The sequence below is a fragment of the Stenella coeruleoalba genome, assembly GCF_951394435.1.
Source record: "Stenella coeruleoalba genome assembly, chromosome: 5".
In the NCBI taxonomy this organism is placed as follows: Eukaryota; Metazoa; Chordata; class Mammalia; order Artiodactyla; family Delphinidae; genus Stenella; species Stenella coeruleoalba.
In genome coordinates this window covers 133,865,858-133,889,207 of record NC_137150.1, presented here as the reverse complement: position 1 = coordinate 133,889,207, position 23,350 = coordinate 133,865,858, and the positions used below count along the sequence as shown (strand labels likewise).

Here is a 23,350-nt window from a genome sequence, read left to right as displayed (position 1 = left end):
TTTATATTTGAAAATGCAAGCAATTATGTATATCCTTTATCATTTATACACACACATATATTTACACAAAGGTAACATTATACATTTTCTTCTACACTTCTGAGCATGTTTCTCATATCCATACATAACTGAAGATTGGATGAGAGAGAAGCAAAGAATTGTGTCTTGGAATTGACTTCATTGTATTATATAATGTTTTCACATCGCTCCAGGCCACAGGGGCCTGTGGGAGAGGAGGCAGAAAGGGGTGTCTGAACGGGGGGGGCTCTAGGACCACCATTACCACTTCAACCAAGCAGCCACACTTCTACATATTTAGCATCCATATCAAATTTGGTCTGAAAATGGTTCCTGCCACCAGAAGAAAAATTCTAAGAGAAAATGGTCACAGTTATCAACCCAGACCCACTGATTCTAGCCTCTGAGAAAGTTGCTTGGAGAGCACAGGCTTCATGTTAACTTTACTATGCTAGGTTAGTCTTACTGTCTGGCATTGCCTAAACTTGAGTCCCAAGAAAACTTTGTGGCAAGAAAATCTTCATCCATTCAACAGTAGAGAAAAGGACCCAATAAATCAGTTTGTCCACATCTTCATTTGAGGGAACCCATTATTCACATTTATGAAAGATCTTTAAGGAGACAAGAAAATACAAAGGAAATTAAAGAGGCTGCTAGAGTTTGAAGTAAACTGTCATTTTGCCTTGAGTATATAAAACTAAAGTCCTTTGTAGATGGGGTATTGAATTAGCTCAAGAATTGGCAGCCCCAGTGAAAGACAGGTATGCAGGCTGACTTTCTTTCACTGTTCGCCATACCTTTTCTGCCACCTGGAAAAACCACTCTTGATTGTGAAAGTGGACAGGCAGCAGGCACAAAGTCCATGTGTACACAGACATAAACCATATATGTGTCTAGGCCCCACCGGACACATCATGACTGGTACCCTTGGGGCCTGGCACAATGCCTGGTGTATAGTAGGTGCTCAGAATGGTTGAATGAACAAATATATTACACTTCATCCTCATGACCTAAATGGAAATGAGTGAGGAACTTGGCTCATCACTGTTAAAAGGTTGCTTTAGGGGCTGAATTGTGTCTCCCCCAAATCTCATGTTGAAGCCCTGACCCCCAGGACCTCAGAATGTGACTATATTTGGAGATGGGGTCTCTAAAGAGGTGATTAAGGTAAAATGAGGTCATATGGGTGGGCCTTAATCCCACAGGACTGGTGTCCTTATAAGGAGAGGTTAGGACAGAGACACGTGGGCACACAGAGGAAAGGCCAAATAAGGACATAGGGGGAAGGTGGCCATCTGCAAGCCAAGGAGAAAGGTCTCAGGTGAAACCAGACCTGCTGACACCTTGATCTTGGGCTTCTAGCCTCCAGAACTGTGAAAAAATAAATTTCTGCTCTTTTGTTACGGCAGCCTTAGCAAACTAATACAATTGCCAATCTCTCTCCAGACCTACTACAGATGCAATGTCAAAGTAACATCTTGGATGGCTTGCCATTCCCATTCCCACGTCATACAAGCCAGAAAGGAATTGTTCTGAGTGTGTGTTTCATGATGCTTTGAAATCTCAAGTGTATCTATGGGACCAGCTCAGCTGTAAGAAAGCCCTTTATGAGGTCATCATCCCACTCTTGCCAGATCACTGCAGATGGAGACACTCAAGCTTTGAAAAACACTTGAAGAGCTACCATGCCTCACTTTGCAAAACCTCTTTTAAGAAACATTATTATCAGAAATCTATTCAACAGCATGAAGAGGAAGCAATGTCTCCAGTATTTGAAAACCCTGAGAACACTGCAATATGATGGGTTTACAACTGTATATTTGGGGGAAACTTATATCCCTGAGAGTCTTGTAACAGGGGAAGATTTTAGTGATGGCTATTCCATGCCAACTCCAACTTGGTGTATTGTGCATGCTGGTGGTAGTCAAGGATGGATGCCTTGGAAATATCGGATGTTCCTAAGGGATGAGTTATGCATCAAACAAGAAGACAGCCTCTTCTCTGAGTTCTGTGATGTGGCAAAGAAGACCTACGGGAAGTGCACCATTGTGGTCAAAGACAGAAGGCAGCAGGATGAGATGAAGCCAAAGGAAGACATAGAATCGGAGGCCCAGGTCCATGTCCCATCAGTCCTTAACTTAACGAACATCACATGTTGTCCACAGGTGGCCAAGTCCTATGGCCATGAACTACTCTCTCTGCCTTCCGCTTACAGTTATCTGAACCCTCTAGACTCAGCCTGGTCTTCTCTGAAATGGTTTATCATCAATTACAGAAAGGAGTTTTGTTTGCAGTCCACTGATGGTGTCTATTCTTACAAGTATATACTCTTCAGTGATTTAATTAGCAAAGGGATTGAAAGGATGAACCCAAGCAAATGGAGAACACTAACTAACAAAGTACAAAGATGGGAAAACTACTATCTTGGTAAATTTTCTGAAGTGCGATTCCTCTAACAGCAGGGCCGTGCTGTGGGCATGATCTTTACCAATTCTGTTGGGTTTGATTCTGGACCACTGCAGCCAAAGATACTCCAACAATGACCTCACAGAGATGCTGTGAGGACTGCTTCCTAAGGGCATTGGCAAAGTGCTTATGGTTTGCTGAAGGTTTCATTAAATCTTGTTGGTAAATTAGTGATCTTGACTTTCATCTGGTTAAGAACACTCTGAGGGCTATTATGTCAGTGAGAGGATGAGAGTTAACCGAGCCCAAAGGAGCTGGGAAGTGAGAGAGATGAACAGAGCTAAAGGTTGTGTGAGGACGAAAAGAGAACCAAGAGTGTGCTCACAAAAAATTGAAATTAACTAGTGTGCCTACCGGTTTCAGTCCACCAAAATAATCCACAGGGAGCCGGCTTGCCATCAACAGATGTGGTCCAGATGGTGGCTGAACAGGCTCTTTCCCTTCCATTGCTTGAAAGCAAGGAGGCAGAGGGTGAGCAAGAGACATCCAAGGAAGTTAAACCCCAACCAGATCCTCCAGGCAAGTTGGTGGTCCCCATAAGGAACCTGGAAAGCTATGACAGTGATTGGTTCAAGTGGGACTTGGTGGGTGAACAGGTGACGTAAACAGGAGGGTCTACAGAACCCACTTATCCAATCCGTCTCCCATTCCAACTCCAAGAATCCCAACGGGAGGTCACTAGGCTGTCATGCAGTTGCACCTCGGGGCCCTGGTTGCTGAGCCACCTGTGGCTAAGGGCACCCTAAAGTCTGGGGCTGCTGCTAATGGTGGCTGTAAGGGTTTGTGGTGGTATTTTTCACTTTTATAAAAAAAAAATCCCTGCCTCCTATTAAACATATCACAAAATTCACTCTTGTTTATGTATGCTCAGGCAGTAATTTTATAGCAGAAGTAATTATTCTGGGGTATGTCAAAAACAATGTCTGAAAATTGCTACCAACTCCCAACGGACCTGCCTATATATCAGATGGTGAGGCCAGGTTCCCGCTAGCCAAGCACAGAAAAATCAGATTCTTTGCTTGTCTTCTGCCCTAATTCCTTCCTAAAACTCCCTGGATTATTTAGAAACACTTTGTCAGAAAACAGATGTTCAGTGCTTTTCAGCAACTAAGCGGTGGACTTCTGCAGCATCCTGTTTTTATGCATTTTATCTGCAGATGAATCACACTTACCACCTCCAACCACTGGGAACCAGACACTCTCAGCTGCACCTCCCACTTTACAGCCGACCGTGCAGTATGAGTTTCTTGCGGCCGCTGTGACAACTACCACACACTTGGTGCACTAAACCAACAAAAACGTATCCTCTCCCAGTCCTGGAGGCCTGAAGTCTGAAATCAGTTCCACGGAGCCAAAATCAAGGTGTCAGCAGGGCCACGCTCCCTCCACAGGCTCTAAGGGAGAATCCATTCCTGGCCTCTTGTGGCTTCTGGGTGGCTGCCCGCCTTCCTTGGCTTGTGGCCACATCACTCCAATTTCTGCTTCTATGGCCACATTACTTTCTCCTCTTCTGTGTCCAATCTCCCTCTGCCTCCCTCTTATAAGGACACGTATGACTGCATTTAGGTCCCATCCAGATAATCCAGAATCATCTCACCATCTCAAAATCCTTAATTTAATCACACATGCAAAGATTCTTTTTCCATATAGGGTAACATTCTCAGGTTCCAGAGATTCAGACCTGGATACATTTAGGGACCATTATTCAGCTGAGCACAGGTTCTAAAGAAGGTTTTCTTCTGCCAGCTGAAATACTGCATTTCCCACTGAAATACTTCACTTCCCACCACATTTCCCAGGGGTAACACAGTTACCCCTGGTGAAACGGCTCTCCCTGTGTGGTACTTTTATTTTTAAACCTTTTATTTATTTTGTTAAAAAAAATTTTTATTTTTTGGCCATGCTTCGCGGCATGAGGGACCTTAGTTCCCCAACCAGGGATCGAACCTGCACCCCCTGCCATGAAAGCGGGGAGTCTTAACCACTGGACCGCCAGGGAAGTCCACTGCATGGTACTTTTGTGTGGGTTTTTTTGCTACCTGTTTCATGTATGTTTCAGAATTTATGTTCCTTAAGGGTAAGTAACAGGACTCAGACCTCCTTGGTGACTTCAGGGTCGGTGGCCTGCGTTTGGGATGTGAGTGCGTTTTGCCCCTACGTCGCATTTATCTCACACCTGTCCAGAGTTCTGTAGTGACAACCACTAACAGCTATACACGCTTAACTCACTTAATCCTCACAACAGTCTGCGATGTAGGAACTACCATTGTCTCCATTTCTCAGAAGGGTAAACTGAGGCACAGAGAGATACGCAACTTGCTCCAGTGCGGAAGAGCTGAGGTTCAAATCCAGAGTTCCCAGGTAGAACTGTTATTCACACAGCCTCTCTACTAACGAGCAGCTCAGTTCACCCTCAAAACAACCTCTCAGATAGGTCCTATCACTTTCCCATTTTACAGATTAGGAGACTGCGACACTCAGGCCAGTCAGAGCCTAAGCCCGTGTGCCCAGCCGCCATGCTTGGCTTGGTTATTGAAACACGGTGTAAGGCTTGCCTCTGACATCAGACAATCAGCTGGCAAAGTGGCTGCCTCCAACTGGACACAACAAAACATCCTTCAGCACAATATTGAGCTAGAGGCAGGTACTTTTCAAAGACACACTATTTTGCAGTGAGAAAAAAAATGGGAGGTTTTTGGGTTATCAGATGAACAAGATAGACCGACAGGAGCTATTTTTCTGGGAAAACCGAGACGATCTAATAAAACGAGTTTAGGATTGTATTCCTTCGAGGCCTTGTTCAATCATTAGAAAGCAAGTAGGGAAAAAGAGAACATCGGTATAACCAGAGATCAAAGGGCCACGGGTAATGTGCAATTGAGTTACATAATATTGTACTCATAATTAAGAAATGCTGCTTTATGCCAAGCATGGAAACTTCCAGGAGAGAATAGTGGAAAGTACACGGGCTTTTGGGAATCGGATGGATCTCGTTAGAATCGTAAGTTTCCAGCTTGGTAACTATGAGACTTTGGACAAGTTACTCCCTGAGGCTCAACGAACTCATTCGTAAACTAGAGTTGAGGGCTTAAACACTTAGCCCACACCAAGCCACTACATCATGACCAGCCCCGACTCAGCGCTCAGTAAACTGGAGCTCCTGTTACTGCAGTGCAGGCTGGGCTTCCAGCAAGCGCATGCACAGTTAGAGCTGCTTCTCATTTCCTTTTCACTCTTTGTGGCAAATTCTTGCTTTTTATCACTGGGTTGTAATCAGAGTAGACACATCTTAAGATGTGTCTTTTGATCAAAGGAAATTCTTTTCTCTGGCATTTCTTTGAAGACCGTCTGCGATAGGTTAGGGAATTAAGGATAAGAGGTCTCTTCTGGTGGTATGGACGGCAAGGATGGAGAGTACAGCCTGGAACCTTTTGGGAGCAGCACTTGTATGAAATAAACAGTAGGTGAGGGCTTCCCTCGTGGCGCAGTGGTTGAGAGTCCACCTGCCGATGCAGGGGACGCGGGTTCGTGCCCCGGTCCGGGAGGATCCCACGTGCTGCGGAGCGGCTGGGCCCGTGAGCCGTGGCCGCTGAGCCTGCGCATCCGGAGCCTGTGCTCCGCAATGGGAGAGGCCACAACGGTGAGAGGCCCGCGTATCGCAAAAAAGAAAAAAAAAAAAAAAAAACAGTGGGTGATAAGGCCCAGCAGCCCTGCAGGTGTGGACACATCTTCTGGAAGACCCTTCGTGATGTTGGTGGCGCTGACTCCTTCGGAGAGGTTGGCTGAGGGCACATCTCAAGCACTTTGGTCCTCATCAGGACCAACAACCACATGCCCACTCCCTTCCTGTGGGCCAGGCTCCCCCTGAGGAGGTGGCGCGTTGGAAAATGTGCTGCCCTGGAAAAAGCCCAGAGGGAAATAGGTTAATGGAGCTGAATGCCCACTGGCTCAGGCCTTGACCACTCAAGGAAGGTCCAGGCTCAACTGAGTTGATCGAGCTGCACCTGGCCAATCAGGGGACCGAGTTGCCCCCCCATCCCCGCAGGCGGTACACATTCCTTACATTTGTGATTGTTTTCCATGTACAGAACATTTTTATATACTTGACCTCATTCAGTTTAGACAACCACCCTGTACACAGGCAGGGCAGTGATCGTTAAGCTCATTTTACAAATGAAGACAAAGTGGTAACTGACTCACCTGGAGGGATGCCCACCTGTAGTGGCAGGAGGGTCAGGACTAGAATCCACGTCTTCCTATCAGGAAGTCCTCACAGCCCTCTCTAGCTGGTTCTATGGGTCAGTTAGGATTAGGTCAGGCTATGAGTAGTGGAGACCTAACCACAGAGATTTAAACAAAATAGAAGGTACCCTCCCATCCCCCACCAAAACAAAAAATGCTAAGGTGGCAGTTCAGGGCTAATATGATGGATCCACGATCATAAAGAACTCAGGGTCTTATCTTTTTCCTCTACTGTCCTAGACTTGGTTCCATCCTCAACGTCACCTCATAGTCCAAAATGGCTGCTGAAAAAGCCATTGCATTAGCATTCCAGGTAGCAGAGAAGGAGAAAAGGAGGAAGAAGGGCTCATCCCTTTTCTTTTAAGGGGCTTTCCAGGAAGTCTCACACTTAAACCTTCCACTTAAATCTCATTGGCTAGACTTAGTTGCAAGGGAAGCTGGGAAAAGTAGTCTTTATTCTGGGTGGTGATATGGCCAGCTGAAAATCCCTGCTCCCCTTCCTTTGGGTGTTACCACTCATCCACTTACCAAATATTCGAGCACCTTCTATGTGCCTGTAATGTGTGGCCCGGACAGGGGCCCAAAGAAAGTAAGCTCAGGCCCTGGAGGCAGTCAGGTTGGTGGTGTGGAGTACCTCTCGGTCAGTGAGATTTTGGAGGTGTGGGGAGTGAGGGCTCAGAGTCCAGGGCCTGGCTGGGGAGTCAGGGGCAGAGCGGCAGGAAGAGGTGAAACTGGAGCCGAGGCCAGAGGAAGAGCAGTGACTTCATCACAGTGGGTAGAAGAAGAGGTCAAGTGTGCCCAGCTTACCCACTTCCCAGGGCACGGGGTATGTGAGTGCGCGCGCGCACGCGTGCGTGCAAGTGTGCGTGTGGTGGGCAGGGAGCAGTGTGAGTGGAATGAAAGGAAGAATGCAAGTGTGGAAGGGACAGGATGGAAAAAGAAAACAACGTGTTGTATGAGAAGGAGTTTGGGCTATTCTAGAAGGAAAGGAAAGACCCTGAAGGGTGTGGTGCAGGACGATGGGTTAGGGTGGGGAAGCATAAGTTTTCCCACCAAGGAGTCCAGCTCCTGGTTCAAAACCCATGTGTGGTTTTCCAGGCCTGACCGCAGGCAGTTACAAAGGTGTCACCCAGCAGGGCTCATGGGGGCAAAAGCCACCCTCCCCACAGCAGACTTGGTGACAGCCAGGGCCCTGCCGTCTCTGAAGGGAGCTGTAGTCCACGGCTCAGGCCCCTGACCTGGAGGGAGAGGGGAGAGGGGACTGCAGGCCCCAGGTCCTTGGGCTCTGCCCACTGCACCCAGCATCCCTCCCACGCTCAGAGTAGAAGGACTTGCCTCAAGCTAAAGGGGAAACCGAGGCCTTTACCCAGCACAGCTTCCCTAGGTATCCCCTCGCCCTGCATGTACCGGGGCCTTCAGTGCCCGGCCCCCAGATGCCATCCACCTCCAGCCCGGCCAGGTTCCCTTCCCTTTTCCTGTCGCATCTCCTTCAGCCTGTGATCATGCTCAAGCTTACTCCTTCTGGAAAAACCTTTCCCTCAACCCTGCCTTCCCCTAAGGCTACCAATGTCTCTGTCCCCACCTCTGAGGTGCACAGCAGGCGGCAAAGTTGGGAGAACTTCTTTTACAATTTTTAAACAATCAGCTCGCCGAGAAGTCCCTCCAAGTTTAATTCAATGGGGCTAATTGTGAATCTTTGAAAAGTACAATCAGTACATTAGAGAGTGTCCAAAACATCTGGAAACTCAAGGGAAATACTGAGCCAATTATTTGAAAACTAACCAGTTATTTGTAATCAACATATTGCTCAGACAAAAATTTGTTTCCTGACTTTGCAGACCACACACACACACACACACACACACACACACTTGAAATTAGGATGCAAACGGCACTGTTTCTATTTCCTCATACCCTCCCCACTTCCCACAGCCTGGCCTCTGTCCTCATCGTGTCATCTTGAAGACTTGATGACCCACGACTTGGAAGAACAAGAACGCCTGCCCACCTGCCCTGTCCTTGCACGGGAGTGAAAAGTACAGGTCCAGAGCTGAACTGCGAGGTCCACATCCTGTCTCTGCCTCTTGCCAGCTGGGGAACCTTAGACAGAGAGGTTAACCTCTCTGTGCCTCGGCTTCCTTATTGTGAGACGGGGACGGTGACACATGTTGGGGGTAACAGATGTAAAGCAGGAGGAATAGTTAAGGGCTAAACAAGGATTCGCAGCTACGTTCTCTCCCCTGCTCCCCAGCCTACTGGCTCCAGATGTTCCTTCCCAGCCCGGCTTCTGGCTCATCTCCCTCTACTCATCGTTTAAGGCTCCAAAGGAGATTCAAGGACCACCTCATCGGCATCCCCTTGGGGTTTTCAAATTTGTTCACAGATTCCTGGTCTCTCCCGCATGGCTTCTGATGCCGTGGGTCTGGGGCCCAGCCCAGGAATCTGCACTTTAAACAGCCTCTCGTGTGCGCTCACGTTTAAGAACCCAGCCTCAATCCTCTTTTCCCTCCAGACTCTCCACCACCCCTGGCTTCCCTCCAACAAGGACGAGACCTGTGGCATCTCAGCACAGCCGGGGATCGCAAGTCGGCAGTACTGCGCATGCGCAGGCCCGGCCCCTGCAGGAGGCTGGGAAGGTCGCATCCAGGCAGGTGTGCTTCCCTGAGATGAGAATTTGGTGACGGACGGGCAAGAGATGACCTTTTTTCAAACGCCCCAGATTTTTTGTTTGAAATATTCAGTTCCTGAAATATATTATGTACGTCTCTGCCTCGTTAAGCAAAGTATATAAAGACAGTTTCACCTTTCCTTAATGTCATGATGGGTGTCGTTCCTGGTGTGGGCTTGGCGATCGTACAGACGAGTTCTCAGGCCTGGTCTGCTGCTCAAAGACCGTCTCTCTTGTTCTGAGGCATTTCTGCCGCCAACAGCCTTTCTTCATATCTGATTCTAGTATGTTGTAAGCTCAAAAGCCAAAAACGTGTTAGGAGCCCATCTAACAAGACGACATATGATCTGTGTGAGGGATCCTGGGGCTCTCTTGTGCATGGAGGACGCAGATTCCAGTTTACGTTCTTTGAAACATCTTTCAGCTGCCCAGGGACGGTGGTCTTATGGAATCGTTCTCAGTTATGGGCCCGAGACAGAGGCTGGGTAGGTGCAGTCAGATGGGGTCCTGGGTGTGGGCTTTACCAATCACTCCATCCACCCACGTGTTCATGCATCCAACCACTTATTTAAAGTCAAGCTACAAATCTACTGACTTCATGTACACAGGGTTGGAAAAGTATCAATAACTCCAACTACAGTAAGTCCCCTACAACCAAACCTTCAAGTTTCAAACTTTCAAAGATGCAAACGTGCATCTGGTTCCAGCAAGGAACCAGAACCTGAGCCATCAGCGTCAGGCGTGAGTGAAATTGCAGCTTGCCCTCCGTCTCCTGTTGCTGACGACCGTTCAGCTCTACCATCTCCCACCTCCTCTCCCTCCTCCAGTCGTAACTCTTCTTGCCTGTTCACTCGATGCCAGCCCCTATATGCCAGCTGTTGTACTGTACTGCTGTACTCTTCAAGGTACTGTACTGTAAGATTAAAAATGTTTTCGTGTTTGTTTTTTATGTATTATTTGCGCGAAAAGTATTATAAACCTATTACAGTACAGTACTATAGAGCCGATTGTGTTAGCTGGGTACCTAGGCTAACTTTGTTGGACGTACACACAAAATTGAACTTCCGAACGCACTCTCAGAACAGAACTCGATCGTATGTAGGGGACTTACTATAGTGATTATCTCCCCCTAGTGGAAGAAGAGAGTATCAGAAAGGTTAACTTAAACCCCAAAACACCGTTTACAGAAAACCTGTGGGTGTGGTCAATGGTTTATTCCTATCCTTAGATGATCTGCTACCGAATTTTCCAAGAAGACGGCCAGATGTTCCACCAATTCCAAAACTGAGTTCTAAATCCCAAAGCCTAGAAACACACCTGTGTTTAAAATAAACCTGAACCTCTACTAGATGGGCATAGGGTCTCCGTGAAAAGCCAAGGCCACTCTGCATCCCCTGCCCTGGGATTTACGAGGCATATAGGTGTAAGTACATATGAGGAAAGGGTGCCCAGAGGTAGTGGGTGTGATGCCAGGTGTGCTGGGAGCCCATGATGCCCTCATCCTGCAGAGAGGTTAGGAAGCAGAGGCCGAGGTCCTAGCGCAGGAGCCTAGAGCAGGGTGAGGGGGTCACCCGCCAGGCGGCAGAGTCCGCCCTGACAAAGGCAGGAGGCTAGGCCATGGCCCAGGGTCAGTTCTGGACCTACCTGAGCAGGTCAGGGAAGCGAGGGTGCCAGGCTGCATCTCACCTCTGCTCTGGTCATCTGCTCCTGCCGCACGGGACCCAGGCCACCGCGAGGCTCCCAGGCAAAGGCCAGAGCAGCATCCTGCAGGGACGCTGAGGTGCGAGCATGAGGGCAAGTCCCCTTCTATTTTGGGATTTGTAGCTTGTAGAGTCAAAGTCTCCTGTATTTAAAACTTTGATTCTGTGTAAATTCTGTTTTCTAAATTGTGATTAGGAGCAGCCAGCAATCACAGTAAAACTTAAGAAAAATATAATTCCCTTTATTCCTCATGCTTAAAATTCCAAGTTCTGCCAACCTGGGCCAGGATGGCGTGGGGCAGGGGGGAGGTAGGGGGAGTATCTACTAACATGCCCTCGCGCAGATTTTCCACGTGGCTGCCTGCAACGAGACCAAACATTCCACCATATTTGTGGCTTTGGTTACTGTTGCCTCATTCCCCATCCTCTGTGGTATCTGGAGAGAAGTGAAAAAACAGGAACCTTTTAATAGAGACCTCAGTCGGTTAGGGGCTGAGTCAAAAGACTTATGGACCCCACTCCTCTCAAATATTACAGTCTGCTGAGCATGTCCCGCCCTTCATCTCATATCAGCAAATCGGAACAAGCAGACTGGTGGGGAGAGGACAAAGCACACCTGGGATCCTCTTTCCTCCTCACAAACAGGCAATTCCTCCTAGACTTGGTACCCACCGGGGCAGGAGGGTCTCATCCCGCACCCCTCCCTGCAAGGACCTCACGGGTCAGCAGAGGCACGATGCTCCTGGAGCAGCAAACACCCCCTCCCCCCAACAATGAAAACACAAGAAAGAGCCGAAGTGATCGGAGGAGAGAAAGAGGAGGAAAGGAGCGTAGGCACTAGGGCAGCAGGTTAGAGGGCTGGAGGGTGGGTGAGGGACAGCAGGCTGATGCGACAGCTACGGCCCCGTCATCTGTGGAGGTCCACCTGTGATCTGGTACCCACGGCTAGGAGATGCTAGAAATGCAAAAGTCCCTCCTCTCACTACACAGAGGGGTGTGTGTGTGGGAGGGGGAGGGGGAGGGGGAGGGGAGGGGGAGGGGGAGGGGGAGGGGAGGGGGAGGGGGAGGGGAGGGGAGGGGAGGGGAGGGGGAGGGGAGGGGAGGGGGAGGGGAGGGGGAGGGGAGGGGGAGGGGGAGAGGGAGACATACACCTTATTCCAAAGACCGGAGACACCCTTTTTACAAAGGTATTTTATTTTAGTAAACAAAATACTGGTTCGTTTAAAAGCACAGAAAAATTCACATCGTTTTAAGTTAGACTATAGGCTGGGAGTTTATCTTCTGACATACCATTCAATAATTAAATCTTTCATCTCAGCCGGAGTCCACTCAAGCTGACATTTAAATTACAAAATCTAGAAAGGAAGACCAAAGGGAGAAGCATGAAATGTCTCACAGAGTAAGAGGATTGTTTTACTCGCTCAGCATCAACCTTTCTGTTCAGCCATTTACACTTAAACAGAAACCACTGAAGCATATCTATTGAGGAATGAAGTTGTAGCATCACAATTTCCTTTCATCTAAAAAAAAAAATCCCTTTTGTTTAAAACAAGGCTCCAGGCCAAGCTTTGATAGGCTGCCAGCCTAGGACGGGGAAACGGGCTGCCCCGGTCAGTTCTAGGCTCAGCTGGACAAGCCATCCCTCCCTACTTCACTGACGGGCCTCTACTGACGTCTGTGGGAAGGAAGAAGCGTTTAGGGCCTCGCACCTCGTCTTTTCTTTCTCTTTGCGGTTAACACACAAAATGATGACTCTGTGGATTAGAAATCCAATCAGCGTTTCAAGGGAAACTGCCTTCCCTCACCTTCTTCGATTCTGAAGTGCTCCCTCTTCCCCCTCTAGTGTCGACTCATGAATTTCAGTCAATAAAACATCTTTTTTTTTTTTTTTTTTGCGGTACGCGGGCCTCTCACTGCCATGGCCTCTCCCGTTGCGGAGCACAGGCTCCGGACGCGCAGGCTCAGCGGCCATGGCTCACGGGCCCAGCCGCTCCATGGCACGTGGGATCTTCCCGGACCGGGGCACGAACCCGTGTCCCCTACATCGGCAGGCGGACTCTCAACCACTGCACCACCAGGGAAGCCCCCAAAACATCTTTTTTTTTTTTTAAAAAAAAAGGCAAGATTTCATAACAATAACTTCTTTGGCCTGGCAGGGCATCCAGCTCACTAAGGACCAGTGAGAGGACGGTCTCCTCCCCTGGGGTGAGAAACAGGAGCTGAGCGCTTCCCGCAGCTCCCTCCCTGAACTCGGCATTCAGGACCAGGACACAGTACGACCACCGGGAGGGACACACTGGGGTCGAACTTTCGACCTGGGTTCAGTTCTGGTTCTGCTCTTCACCATGTACAGTGGGGGCCACTTTTCAATCTGAATGGACCACACAGGGCCGTCAGGAGTGGTCAGTAACATCGCTGTATGTGAAATGCTCAGCAAAATGCTAGCCCAGAACAATCATTCAATACGTTATGACAATTATTACTCATAAGTATGCTTTTCAGCCTCAACAAGTCTACGAGTATTGTAAGGGAATTCACGTCTACAGAAGTCTGTCTCAGAGTGGACAGAGGTTTTGGAGGTCACCAACCCAGGGGTTCCTACAGTGACCTGTTGCTGAGAAGACAGCACAAGAATCACCTAAAAAGTTTTCAAAAGAACAGATGCCAGACCCAACCACAGGCAGAATGGAATCTCTCTGAGGCTGGACCCTGGGAATCTGCATTTTAACAAGCACCCCAGGCAAATCCTGATCATTAGGCAAGTTTGGAAACCACTGATCTAGAACTCCCTGCTACCATATTTGAATCCTCTAATTTTTAGAGAAAAGCATAGAACTCAACCTAAGAAGTGATGAAACTGGGTGAGCACAACAGAATTTAGGAAACTGCTAATTGCCCTAAGTTCGATCTGTAAGTGGGTGTTTAATAACTTCCTGGTGCCTTAACTCAACAAACACATTCTGGGCACCCCCTGCGCTCTGGGACAGGCACTGGGCTACAACGATGAGGAAGACTTTGTGCCCAGTGAGGCGGTCATCGGGAAGGCCCTCTGGCCAGGGGACCGACCAGCAAAGGCCAAGGGGCACGAACGTCTATCGTGGTCAAGGAATGGCCTGCAGGAGCGTAGAGAGGGGCAGCAAAGGGGGCAAATGTGACCAGGGTGAGGATACGCCGGGAAGGGATTTATATGCCATACCTAGGAGTCATTATCCTGAGGTTAGCAGGGCTTCTTAATCTTAGGTACATGCAGGGGTCTTAAATGACCTCTGACCCCACTTCCTCCCCACCCCTGTCTGCAATTTTATGTACAATTTAGGTGTTTCTAGTATGTGAGCTTCTGCAGGGAGAAGGTCCACAACTGTCATGAAATTCTCAAGAGTCCTGTGACCCAAATCCTGTTAAGCACCATTGCTCCCAATGAGGGGGAACCTGCGCAGGCTGAGAGCAGAGGTGTGCCCTGCGGCTCACCAGCAGACGGGGCTCGAGGGTCAGGACCTGCAGCCCACACCTTATACACAGCTGTTCTACCTCCTGTGACAGGTGGGGCTCCGCGCTCGCCCACAGCCTTCAGACCGAGGGATCCGGAATTCTCTGAACTACCACATGCAAGGACAGGCCCGCCCTAACCCACTGTGCAGTCTGCATTTGCAAAGTCCCAGTACCTTTGATTTCCCTTTAGTTATCCTTCTTCTCTGACTGCTTCTTCTTTTCAGCTTCCAGTTTTTGCCGTTTTGCTTCCAATTTTTTCCTTTGGTATACTTTGGCTCCGGCAAACGCCAGGCAGAGAATTAATGTTTTCGCTGCCAAGATATACAGCAGCAGGGGCACGTGTTCAAGAACCTTAAAGAGGAAAGAAATGATCCTAGATGATCTATAATTGATAAGGAAGGTTTCTCTCATGCTCCATGTTGAATGCTTCATTCAACACACGTTTCCTGTGCACCCATTATGCACCAGGCACTACACTAGATGCTAGAGCTTCACTGATGTAGGACAGACGAGGTCCCTGTCCCCGTGTCACCGACAGTCTAGTTTTAGGTGCCCTTCATCACTCCCTTGTTGCTGGCTTCACAGAGAGGACCACCAGTGGCCTGCAGACGTCATAACTCTGCTCCCTCACAACCTGACCTTGCACTCTGCCGATCACCTGGCCCCCTGCGTCTGAGGCAGCAGCTCGGTCCAGTGCGAGAAGCCGGAGCCAGGGGATTGGTCCCAGCCCAGCTCTGCCACTGACTGACCCACTGACGGACCGTGCGACCCAGGTCCGTCACTCGACTTTCCTGAGCTTGTGCCTCTTCACCTGCAAAGGGAGGCTGGACCAAACCTTCCTTCTGAATTCTCCAACCTTATAGGATGCTGTGATTTCCTCTTGGTTCCAGCTACTCATTAGCACTGGTATTTGAAGATAAAATAAATATAAAAATAAAATACAATAAAACTTAAAACTTAGCTACTTGGTTATGGTTCCTATAATTTCCTGTCGGAGGGAAGTTTTAACCCATTGGCTAGAATGAAGTCTGGGGAATAACTAGGGATTGGAATTACTCACTTTTTGCACCAGCAGGCTTTATTATGAAATTCTGTATATCACAAGTATCTCAAGGCAAATACTACACTAGTTTTGTAAACATGATTAGTATGACCTGAGTGATAACTATGGGCTTTCTGTGTGATTAAAAATTCCTTCCCAAATAAAGTGAAAAGGTATGCCTTCGTCGAGAGATCATTATTCTAGAGGACGAGGTAGGATTTAGTCCAATGAAACCATTAGGTTAAATGCCAAACATCACTTCTTATATACCGCAGCAGTATAATGAGACTCTGCGACGGACAGTGCATTAGTCCCTCCCTCCAATGGTTTAACTGAAGCTCATCTGAAACTAGTTAGTGAAACCTTTGGCTGAGAACAGTATGCTCGCAGACGTGGAGGGCTAGAAAGGATTTTAAAGACGACTTGGTCTACACCTTGTACTACACACGAGGAGAGTAAAGCTCAGGGCAGTTGAGAGGCCCGTCCACGTTACACGGCTAATTCACGAGGAGGCCAGAGTTGGAACAGAACATTCCAACCCCTACGCCAGTTGTCCTTCCACTGATTCTTGATTTTAATGTAGTGGAATTAATGAAATCAACAAATTATGTCCCAAGAACACCCTGAGTAACTAGATAATGGTTTTCAACCACAAAATCATTTTAAGGTAAAGAATACGCACATCATATGCACTTCAGAACGCTCACTGGCCACAGTGTAAAAGACTAAAAATGTTACAACAGTGAGAGCTCTTATCCTGACGAGCAGAAGCAGCTTAGAACACCGATGTGGTGTCCAGGTCCTTCCTGCCTCAGACCTATGGCTAATCTCCCCGACCTCCCCCAGCAACCCTCTAACTCATCTACTTTCTTGAAGGTTCACACTTTAGGGACGAGGATTGGCTCCATGTTTATAAGCCAGCTGAGAAAGGAAAGGTTGCTAAATTGTACCTCCCTGGAGGCAAAGGCCACCAGTTTGGAGAGATAAACTTCCTTTTACGTCCACTAGGACTTCCCGGGCTAACCGAACCCTGGCTTGCCCTGGCAAAAGTTACCCTCTTCCAATTCTCTCAGTCTCTATGGGAGAGCCTCTGGAGTCCTGTTATAACCAAGCCCCCATCACAGCCCATGGTTCCCGCGACCTAAACCCAAAACTTAGCTGTGGCAGTTACAGGAATGTACATCATTGCAACCAGAAGTTAGAAACCCACTGAAATGGAAACACAACAACAAATGGACCCAGGTAAGTGGTTTCAGTATTTACTTTCTTTTTAAAGGCTGTGGAGAGAAGGTGACAACAGGCAGAAGTTTCGGGACTGAGAAGGGGCAGGGCAGTGGCAGTGGAGGTCAAGGATACCACAAGGGCTAAAGTGAAGGGTTTCAGGGCCCCTGTTCCTGCAACACTCTTGGACAGTTTTGCTAAATCTTCAGTCGTGTTAAATCTCCTCCTCTGATTTCCTTCTAACAAACCCCTCACGTTAACTCCCCAAACCTGCAAATCTTCAAGGAAGTAAATGAGTAAAATATACCTGGGTGGATTAGATCTATAACAATTTTCTAAACAAAATCCCAATACCTGTGTCATGAGAATGACTGACTTTTTAAACACACTCTGTTGCTAAGGTACTAATACACAAGTAGGGCTGACTGTCGCTGATGGCCACAGGCCGACCGAGCTAGAAAGGGAAGCACAGGATTCACCGGGGCCTCCATAATCCTTCAACCTCCTGGGGGGTCACCGCAATCAGGGCAGGAGAGGCCATTCCTTTCTGACACTACTAGGAAGGGCGCCCCCCCTTTAATCATGAAGCTGCTCCCTGGTAGGCCTGGAGCTGTGTGTCTGCCCGAAGTTGGGAAGGTACAGGCAGATTTTGTTCCTGACACAGGAAAGGACTCCTTTTGGGACAAGCAGGATTGGCCTGGGTGGTCAAGTGGGTCGATGTCACTCCACAATTAAAAAGAAAACTTTCTCTGCGTAGCGCCTCACCGGTACACATCAGAATCCCCTGGGAACTCACTAACCCCAGGCCTACGCAATCAGAAACTCTGGGCATGGGGCCACATCCGTATTTTAACCAGTCCTCATGGTGGTCGTGCTACACGCCGCGGCCTCGCAGCACCGAGCACACGGCCTGACCCTCGCTGGCTGACGTGGCCTCTGGTACCAGCTACCGCCTGTCGTCAGGCTCTGCAGAGGCTAAAAAGCCTTCCCTACATCTCACCCCACACTGCTCTCTGCTTCCCCTACCCCACACCCTCTTACTGCCTTGTCTTTCCTTCCCAGCCTTTCTACTGGCAGCGCTGGAACCCCAACACAGGCGAAACAAACGCTCCCGCATCTCCAAGCCCTGCCCAGAATGCTCACTCCGACTGCTGAATCTCAACCAGGCTCAGTCCCCAGAGCCCTCCCGCAGGGCCCCCCAAGCCCCATGGAGCTGGGGAAGGAGGGGGGTCTGTACTCTCCCGCCTCCCTGATCCTGCTTCCAGACCTTTCCACTTCTTGCGATGAAAGCCAGCGGCTGTTCTGAACAAGGAAATGCTTATGATAATTGAAAAAATACATACAATGAGTTTGAAAATACACACATTACACATATATGTGGAAAAAGCACGGGAAGAAAATACACCAAAATTGCTCATAGTAGCCATCTCTGGATAGTGAGACGATACATGATTTTGATTTGATTTGATCCTTTTCGAAGCATCTATTTTCGTGACTGCTCTCTTAGCCAACCTCCAACCTACCCCATTCCATCTCCTTCCGGGAGGTAACGTGACACTCCCCTTCCCTCTCCAAGACGTGCTGACTGTGCCCACAGCCCTCTGAATGCTTGCGGCTAACAGGAAACTCTCTGGTTGCCCTTGAGCTTCTGCTCCCACCAACTGCATCTAAGGTTTTACAGGGGTCAGTTGTGTTTATTCTGCAGCCAGTTTACTTAAGTAGCACTTGATGTGATAATAGATAATTTATTTAAACACGAGACTCATGAACTATGACTGTGTAAAGGAAAGGCTGTTTCCATGAAAACTAAGTTGCATGCTTTGAAAGACTCAATTTGAACTGGAAAAAAATGCCACTGTTGGCAACACAAATGTAAAAGATTAGAGAAGCAGAGCATAAAAATCAGGAAAGATCTTGTATGCAGATTGCTTCATCAGATCTTAGTCATCCACTTTAAAGAAACCAAAGTGTGAAATTATAGGTGAGACTTCAAAGGCATGGTTTTTGCAAGAAAAGTGAGGCAGACCTGAGGGCAGGTGATGTCCTCTCAAAGAAAAGGCCTAGCCTTCCTCCAGAAGCCTGGCATATAAATGCACATTTATCTGTCTTCATTTAAAATATTATGTACTATTATGATTCCTGCTTTAATCTACTTTTCTTCCTTCTTTTCTTGCTTCCTAATCAACCCATTCCTACAGAATTATTATTCTGAATTTTTATGAGCAGGAGAAGGAAAAACCCCAAGCCATCAATGTTTAATGGTATTCTTACCTTCCAGTTCATGCTGGGCCAACTGGGAGCTCCCTCCTGGTCAGTGCGGGCCACTCCACTCAGGCAGGTTGGAGAGGGGGCCGGAGCGGCAGGTCTCACTGTCCTGGTGGGGAAGAGAAGAAGCAGGTCAGCGTGGGCTTTCTAGAGCAGACCACCTTAGGGAGACTTCCCTTGCACGGAGAGAAGGCCCATGAACAAAGACGGCAAGCTCTGCAGAGAGGAGGGTAAGCGTCCCCAGCAAGGGGACCAGAGCCTGCTGGGAAGCAGAAGGCCTGGGTGAGGGTCGAGCTCTTGCTGAGTGGGTGGATGCCCTTGGTAGCTCTTCACTGGGGAAGGGAGCACAGCCAAGCGGAGGTGGCGGCGCTGCTCCTGAGGGGACGCAGGCTCCCATTCCATTCATCTGTAGACGGAGGAGCCCAGGTCCAGGATCTGTTCCTCCTCCCACGCCCTGCCTTGAACGAGAGCCGGTCTGTGGATGAGTGTCATTTTATTTCTCAGGTCCTCTGAGTGTTAATTCAGGTAATCTTGGCTTTTTAAAATATCTGGAGGGAAGGGAATAAGTGATGGGGGAAAACAATATCCTAAGAAAGCCGTTCAAATCGAGAATTCCCTCTAACATGCGAGGGAGACCTAGGGGAAGGTGAGGCAGGAGGTGATAAGGCAGGGACACGGCTGGAGCACAGGATTTGCTCTGAGACCTCCTGCGTCACTATTTTTAGAATACGACACATACCCCAAGAGTCAGAAGACTTGAGCTCTGGATGAAGAGCCTACACACTCTGGTAAGTGACTTCCCTCTGGGGGCCTCCATCCCATCTGCAAGTGAAGATGGGGGTGTCAACTAGATGGGCTCTGGGGCCCCTACTTTTCTTGCAGTTCGGCGACTTTCAGCATAATAGTCACAGCTTCGCTTTACTGGGCTCGGCTGTGCTGAAGTGCACTACATGCGTTAACTCAGCTAGTCTTCACACCAGCCCCATGAGGTGCAGTTTACCGTCTACACTTTGGAGATGAGGAAACAAAGTTTCTGTGACACGTCCAGAGTCACGGTGGGGACTGAGATTCGAACACATCCAGTGCGGCTCCGGAGTCTTATCCTAATGCAGACAGAGAGCTTTGCGGTAAAAAAGCATGGGGATGCTTCTCTTTAAATGTACTTACAATTAGAATCAAGCAAGCAGAAAATTTCACAGGCCTTTAGAATGGGGCTGATGAGATAAACTTCAGGGAAGATGGTTTTTAAAATTTTCACTTACAAAAGCATCTAAATAGAGAAAGTTCAGACCTCATTTACTCAAGGTCATAGTATGTTGAAAACAAGCTAGCAGTTGGCACAAGATAGCCAAGTTTTCCCCGTGACTTTTTCAAAGTCAGATAAGCTAACAACAGGAATTTACACCATAAATCTGTTTACATGCGATGACCATGACTGAAGGTGTGCGTTACCTTCACGTATAAATGGCCTGTTTGTCTTTAAGTAGCAGCAGGTTCTGCCCTGCACTGGAGAAATATTTCCTACCAGGTTATAACCTGTTGCTGGAATTTTCACTTTGAATAATCTCTAATAATCTCAGGAATCAGCCATGTTGTAAATTAAAATGTTTAAGGTTGTGCAAATTTTATTTTTACAACTCATGCTTTTACTGAGTTGTCTGCAGATATAAGTAGACAGGTTTGGCTGTTCCCCACACATTTTCTGAGCCCAAATTACATACTCAGTGAATTGTATTAGGTAAGATATTAATTCCCAAGGTCAAGGACCTCGAGTAGGTCCAAAAAGGTTATGGGGGAAATAAAAAGAACGCCCGGGGGTCTGGCCCTCTGGTAAACATGTACTATGTGACCTTGGATGAGTCACTGGGCCTCTAAGCCTCAGCTCCCTTGTCTGTAAATTCTCCTTCAAAGACTGGATCATGAACACTAAGCACCATGTTCCGCACATGAAAAGCACTGAACAAATTATCAACCATAACTGTTCTGATAAATACCTCTTTCCACTAATGGACACGTGAAGCTGCAGGACACAAGCAAGTGGCATCCAGGGCAACGTGTGACAGCAGGGTATAAAGCACCACCACTGGGCAAGCAGGAGAAATGGACTCTATTCTTGGTGGCACCAGTGCCAAGGCATGTGACCTGGGGCAAGCCATTAGCCTCTCTAAACCAAAGTGTTATCATTTTAAAAACCAGAACCCGAAGAACAACGCTGCAACACTGAAATGCCTAAGTCACCACTCTCTTTGATACCACAGAATCTGACTAAAAATATACTGGCAGCTGCCTCAACATCATATCTAGAGTGATAAAATTCAATCTCTTTAGGAAAGAAACATATTTAAAGTCCATGTGCAAAGTAGTGGAAGGGGTGCATTGAGGGTGGGAGATGAGAGGGCAAATCAATCAAACTCATCCCCACCCACTGCCTCCAAATGATAACTTTTCTCCATCTCCCTTAAATTACAGGCTCCAACTCAGCCATTCTTGTAGCACCCTGCAGGACTTCAGCAAATGAGAACAACTGAGAAAGCTAAAAATATCATCAGGCTATTTGCTCTGCTGCCATATGTACACCTGGTGCAATATTAGAACCAGGAGGCAGCTGGCATCTGAGGGCTGAACTGCAAAAGCCAACAAGACCGGGACAATTTTGAGAGGCATAAAATCTGTGAAGTGCAGGAAGTTTTAAGCTTCCCCTGGAACTATCCACCGTCTTAGCTTAAAACCCAAAAATAACAATGGCTTAGGAAGAAATAGTTCTCTTTCCTTCACTGCAAAAATATCCTGATTTCTCCTTTGCCAGATTTCTCCTAAAAAACAGAAGAGCCAGTGGCTTATTTTGATTAGGCCAATTACAGCAATATGGACAATGTGTAGTCCACAATTTTCTTCTTGGCACACCTAACACACCCAAGGGTCGGTCTGTCTCTGGGTGTCTCATTCCAGCCACTCATTAGGCTGTGTCCTTAGTTTGAATTGTCCGAAGCTGTTCTCATTCCCCGTCTCTACCGTTTTCACCCCAACACTTCACCCAGTCATCTGAAGTAGAGGTAGGTGCGGGGAGGAGAGGGTTCCAGTTGAACCTTGGGTATCACTTGGTCGACCTCTGAGCCCCACGCCCGGGTCAGCCGGGGTTCCCAGGGCGACGGGCTGAGCCTCGGCTCCTCCGTAGCCGGAGGGCCGGGCCAGGGTCCGCTACAGCCGCGATACCTGGGAGCAACGCCTGCCCCGCTCAGACCCGAGGATGAGGACCAAGGCCGACCACTGCTTCCCCGCCCCCCCCCATTCTACAGAACATTCCAGGGCATTCGCTCGCCCCCAAATCTCTCTGGCGGGAACCACCTCTGGGTCCCCCCCTCGGCCTGCGTGCCAGCCTCAACACGCCGCCCCCGGCGCCGGATCCGCCGATCTCGCGGCGCCTGGACAACCTAGCCAGGTAGGACGCTCTGCGGGGGGAAGGGGGGGAACGTGACCGCTGTCAACCCCGCGGTCCCCGGGGGCCCGCTGGAGAGCGTCCTGCAGAGAAAGTGCAAAAGCGGGGCGAGCCGTCGAACTCCACAGCGCCCCCAAAGAGCTGCCGGGTCTCGGGTCAGGATTCGGCAGACACGGACCCCATCCACTTACAACTCCAGGCCACGGAAGATCCAGCTCGCCGCCACAACACGAACCACGACTCCCACAATGCCGCGAGAAAACTACATGTCCCAAAATGCACCGCTCCGCGCGCCGGCGCAGTGGGCTCCGGCCACCTCGGAGTGTGCGCCGCTGCTCGCGCCGGCGCAGTGGGCCCGGGCAGCCTGGGTGGGTGCGCTGCTCGTCGCGCATGCGTTTTGGGCAGGACGGCCTTCGTGGGGCCGTGACGTGGGTCACCTGGCGGAATCGGCCTGGCCCCGGGCAGGTTCTCGTTCTGAACTTACCTGAGCTGGAAGACGGCGGTCGGAGGGCGGGCGTCGCGGGGGCTCCTGCCGCTCAGCCGTCTCGCATCCCTGGACGCTCCTCGCTGTGTGCGACTGAGGGCACGTGGCTCCCCAGAAGTTTCCAAATTTAGCGTTCATGTTCTCTGTCCAAAATGCGTGTGTTTTCCCGTGGGATAGCAGTAGGGTGCCCGGTACTAGGTTCCCAGATTCCTTCATTCAACAAGCGCTTAGAAAACCGGAGCGGAGTTTGAGTCCATCAGTCCCTGCGGCACGGGAGGGCGCAGACTGGCCACCCTCCCCCCCACCCACCCAGTTCAAG

The 23,350-nt window shown here is 49.0% G+C and overlaps 2 protein-coding genes across 7 annotated transcripts; one reads left to right on the top strand and one right to left on the bottom strand.

Annotated features, from left to right (window-relative positions):
- On the top strand, positions 1 to 3,084 carry LOC307187115 (uncharacterized protein C21orf140 homolog). Its single transcript, XM_079922854.1, has one exon. It carries the CDS (start codon positions 1,704 to 1,706, stop codon positions 2,472 to 2,474), a length of 771 nt encoding a protein of 256 aa, XP_079778980.1. The 5' UTR covers positions 1 to 1,703; the 3' UTR covers positions 2,475 to 3,084.
- A 3,278-nt stretch (positions 3,085 to 6,362) lies between these two features.
- Positions 6,363 to 22,786, bottom strand: SMIM11 (small integral membrane protein 11). 6 transcript variants are annotated; one of them, XM_079922444.1, is made up of 5 exons: positions 22,739 to 22,786; positions 19,851 to 19,933; positions 19,118 to 19,220; positions 14,757 to 14,934; positions 12,290 to 12,449 (listed from the first exon to the last, which is right to left on the bottom strand). In XM_079922444.1, exons 3-4 carry the CDS (start codon positions 19,127 to 19,129, stop codon positions 14,770 to 14,772), a joined length of 177 nt encoding a protein of 58 aa, XP_079778570.1. In that variant the 5' UTR covers positions 19,130 to 19,220; positions 19,851 to 19,933; positions 22,739 to 22,786; the 3' UTR covers positions 12,290 to 12,449; positions 14,757 to 14,769. The 6 variants fall into 6 exon arrangements, with proteins under 6 accessions (XP_079778572.1, XP_079778570.1, XP_079778571.1 ...); XM_079922446.1 differs by lacking the exons at positions 12,290 to 12,449; positions 22,739 to 22,786 and adding an exon at positions 6,363 to 6,381 and having other exon boundaries at positions 19,445 to 22,710; XM_079922445.1 differs by lacking the exon at positions 19,851 to 19,933 and having other exon boundaries at positions 22,739 to 22,776.
- Between the last annotated feature and the right edge of the window lie 564 nt (positions 22,787 to 23,350).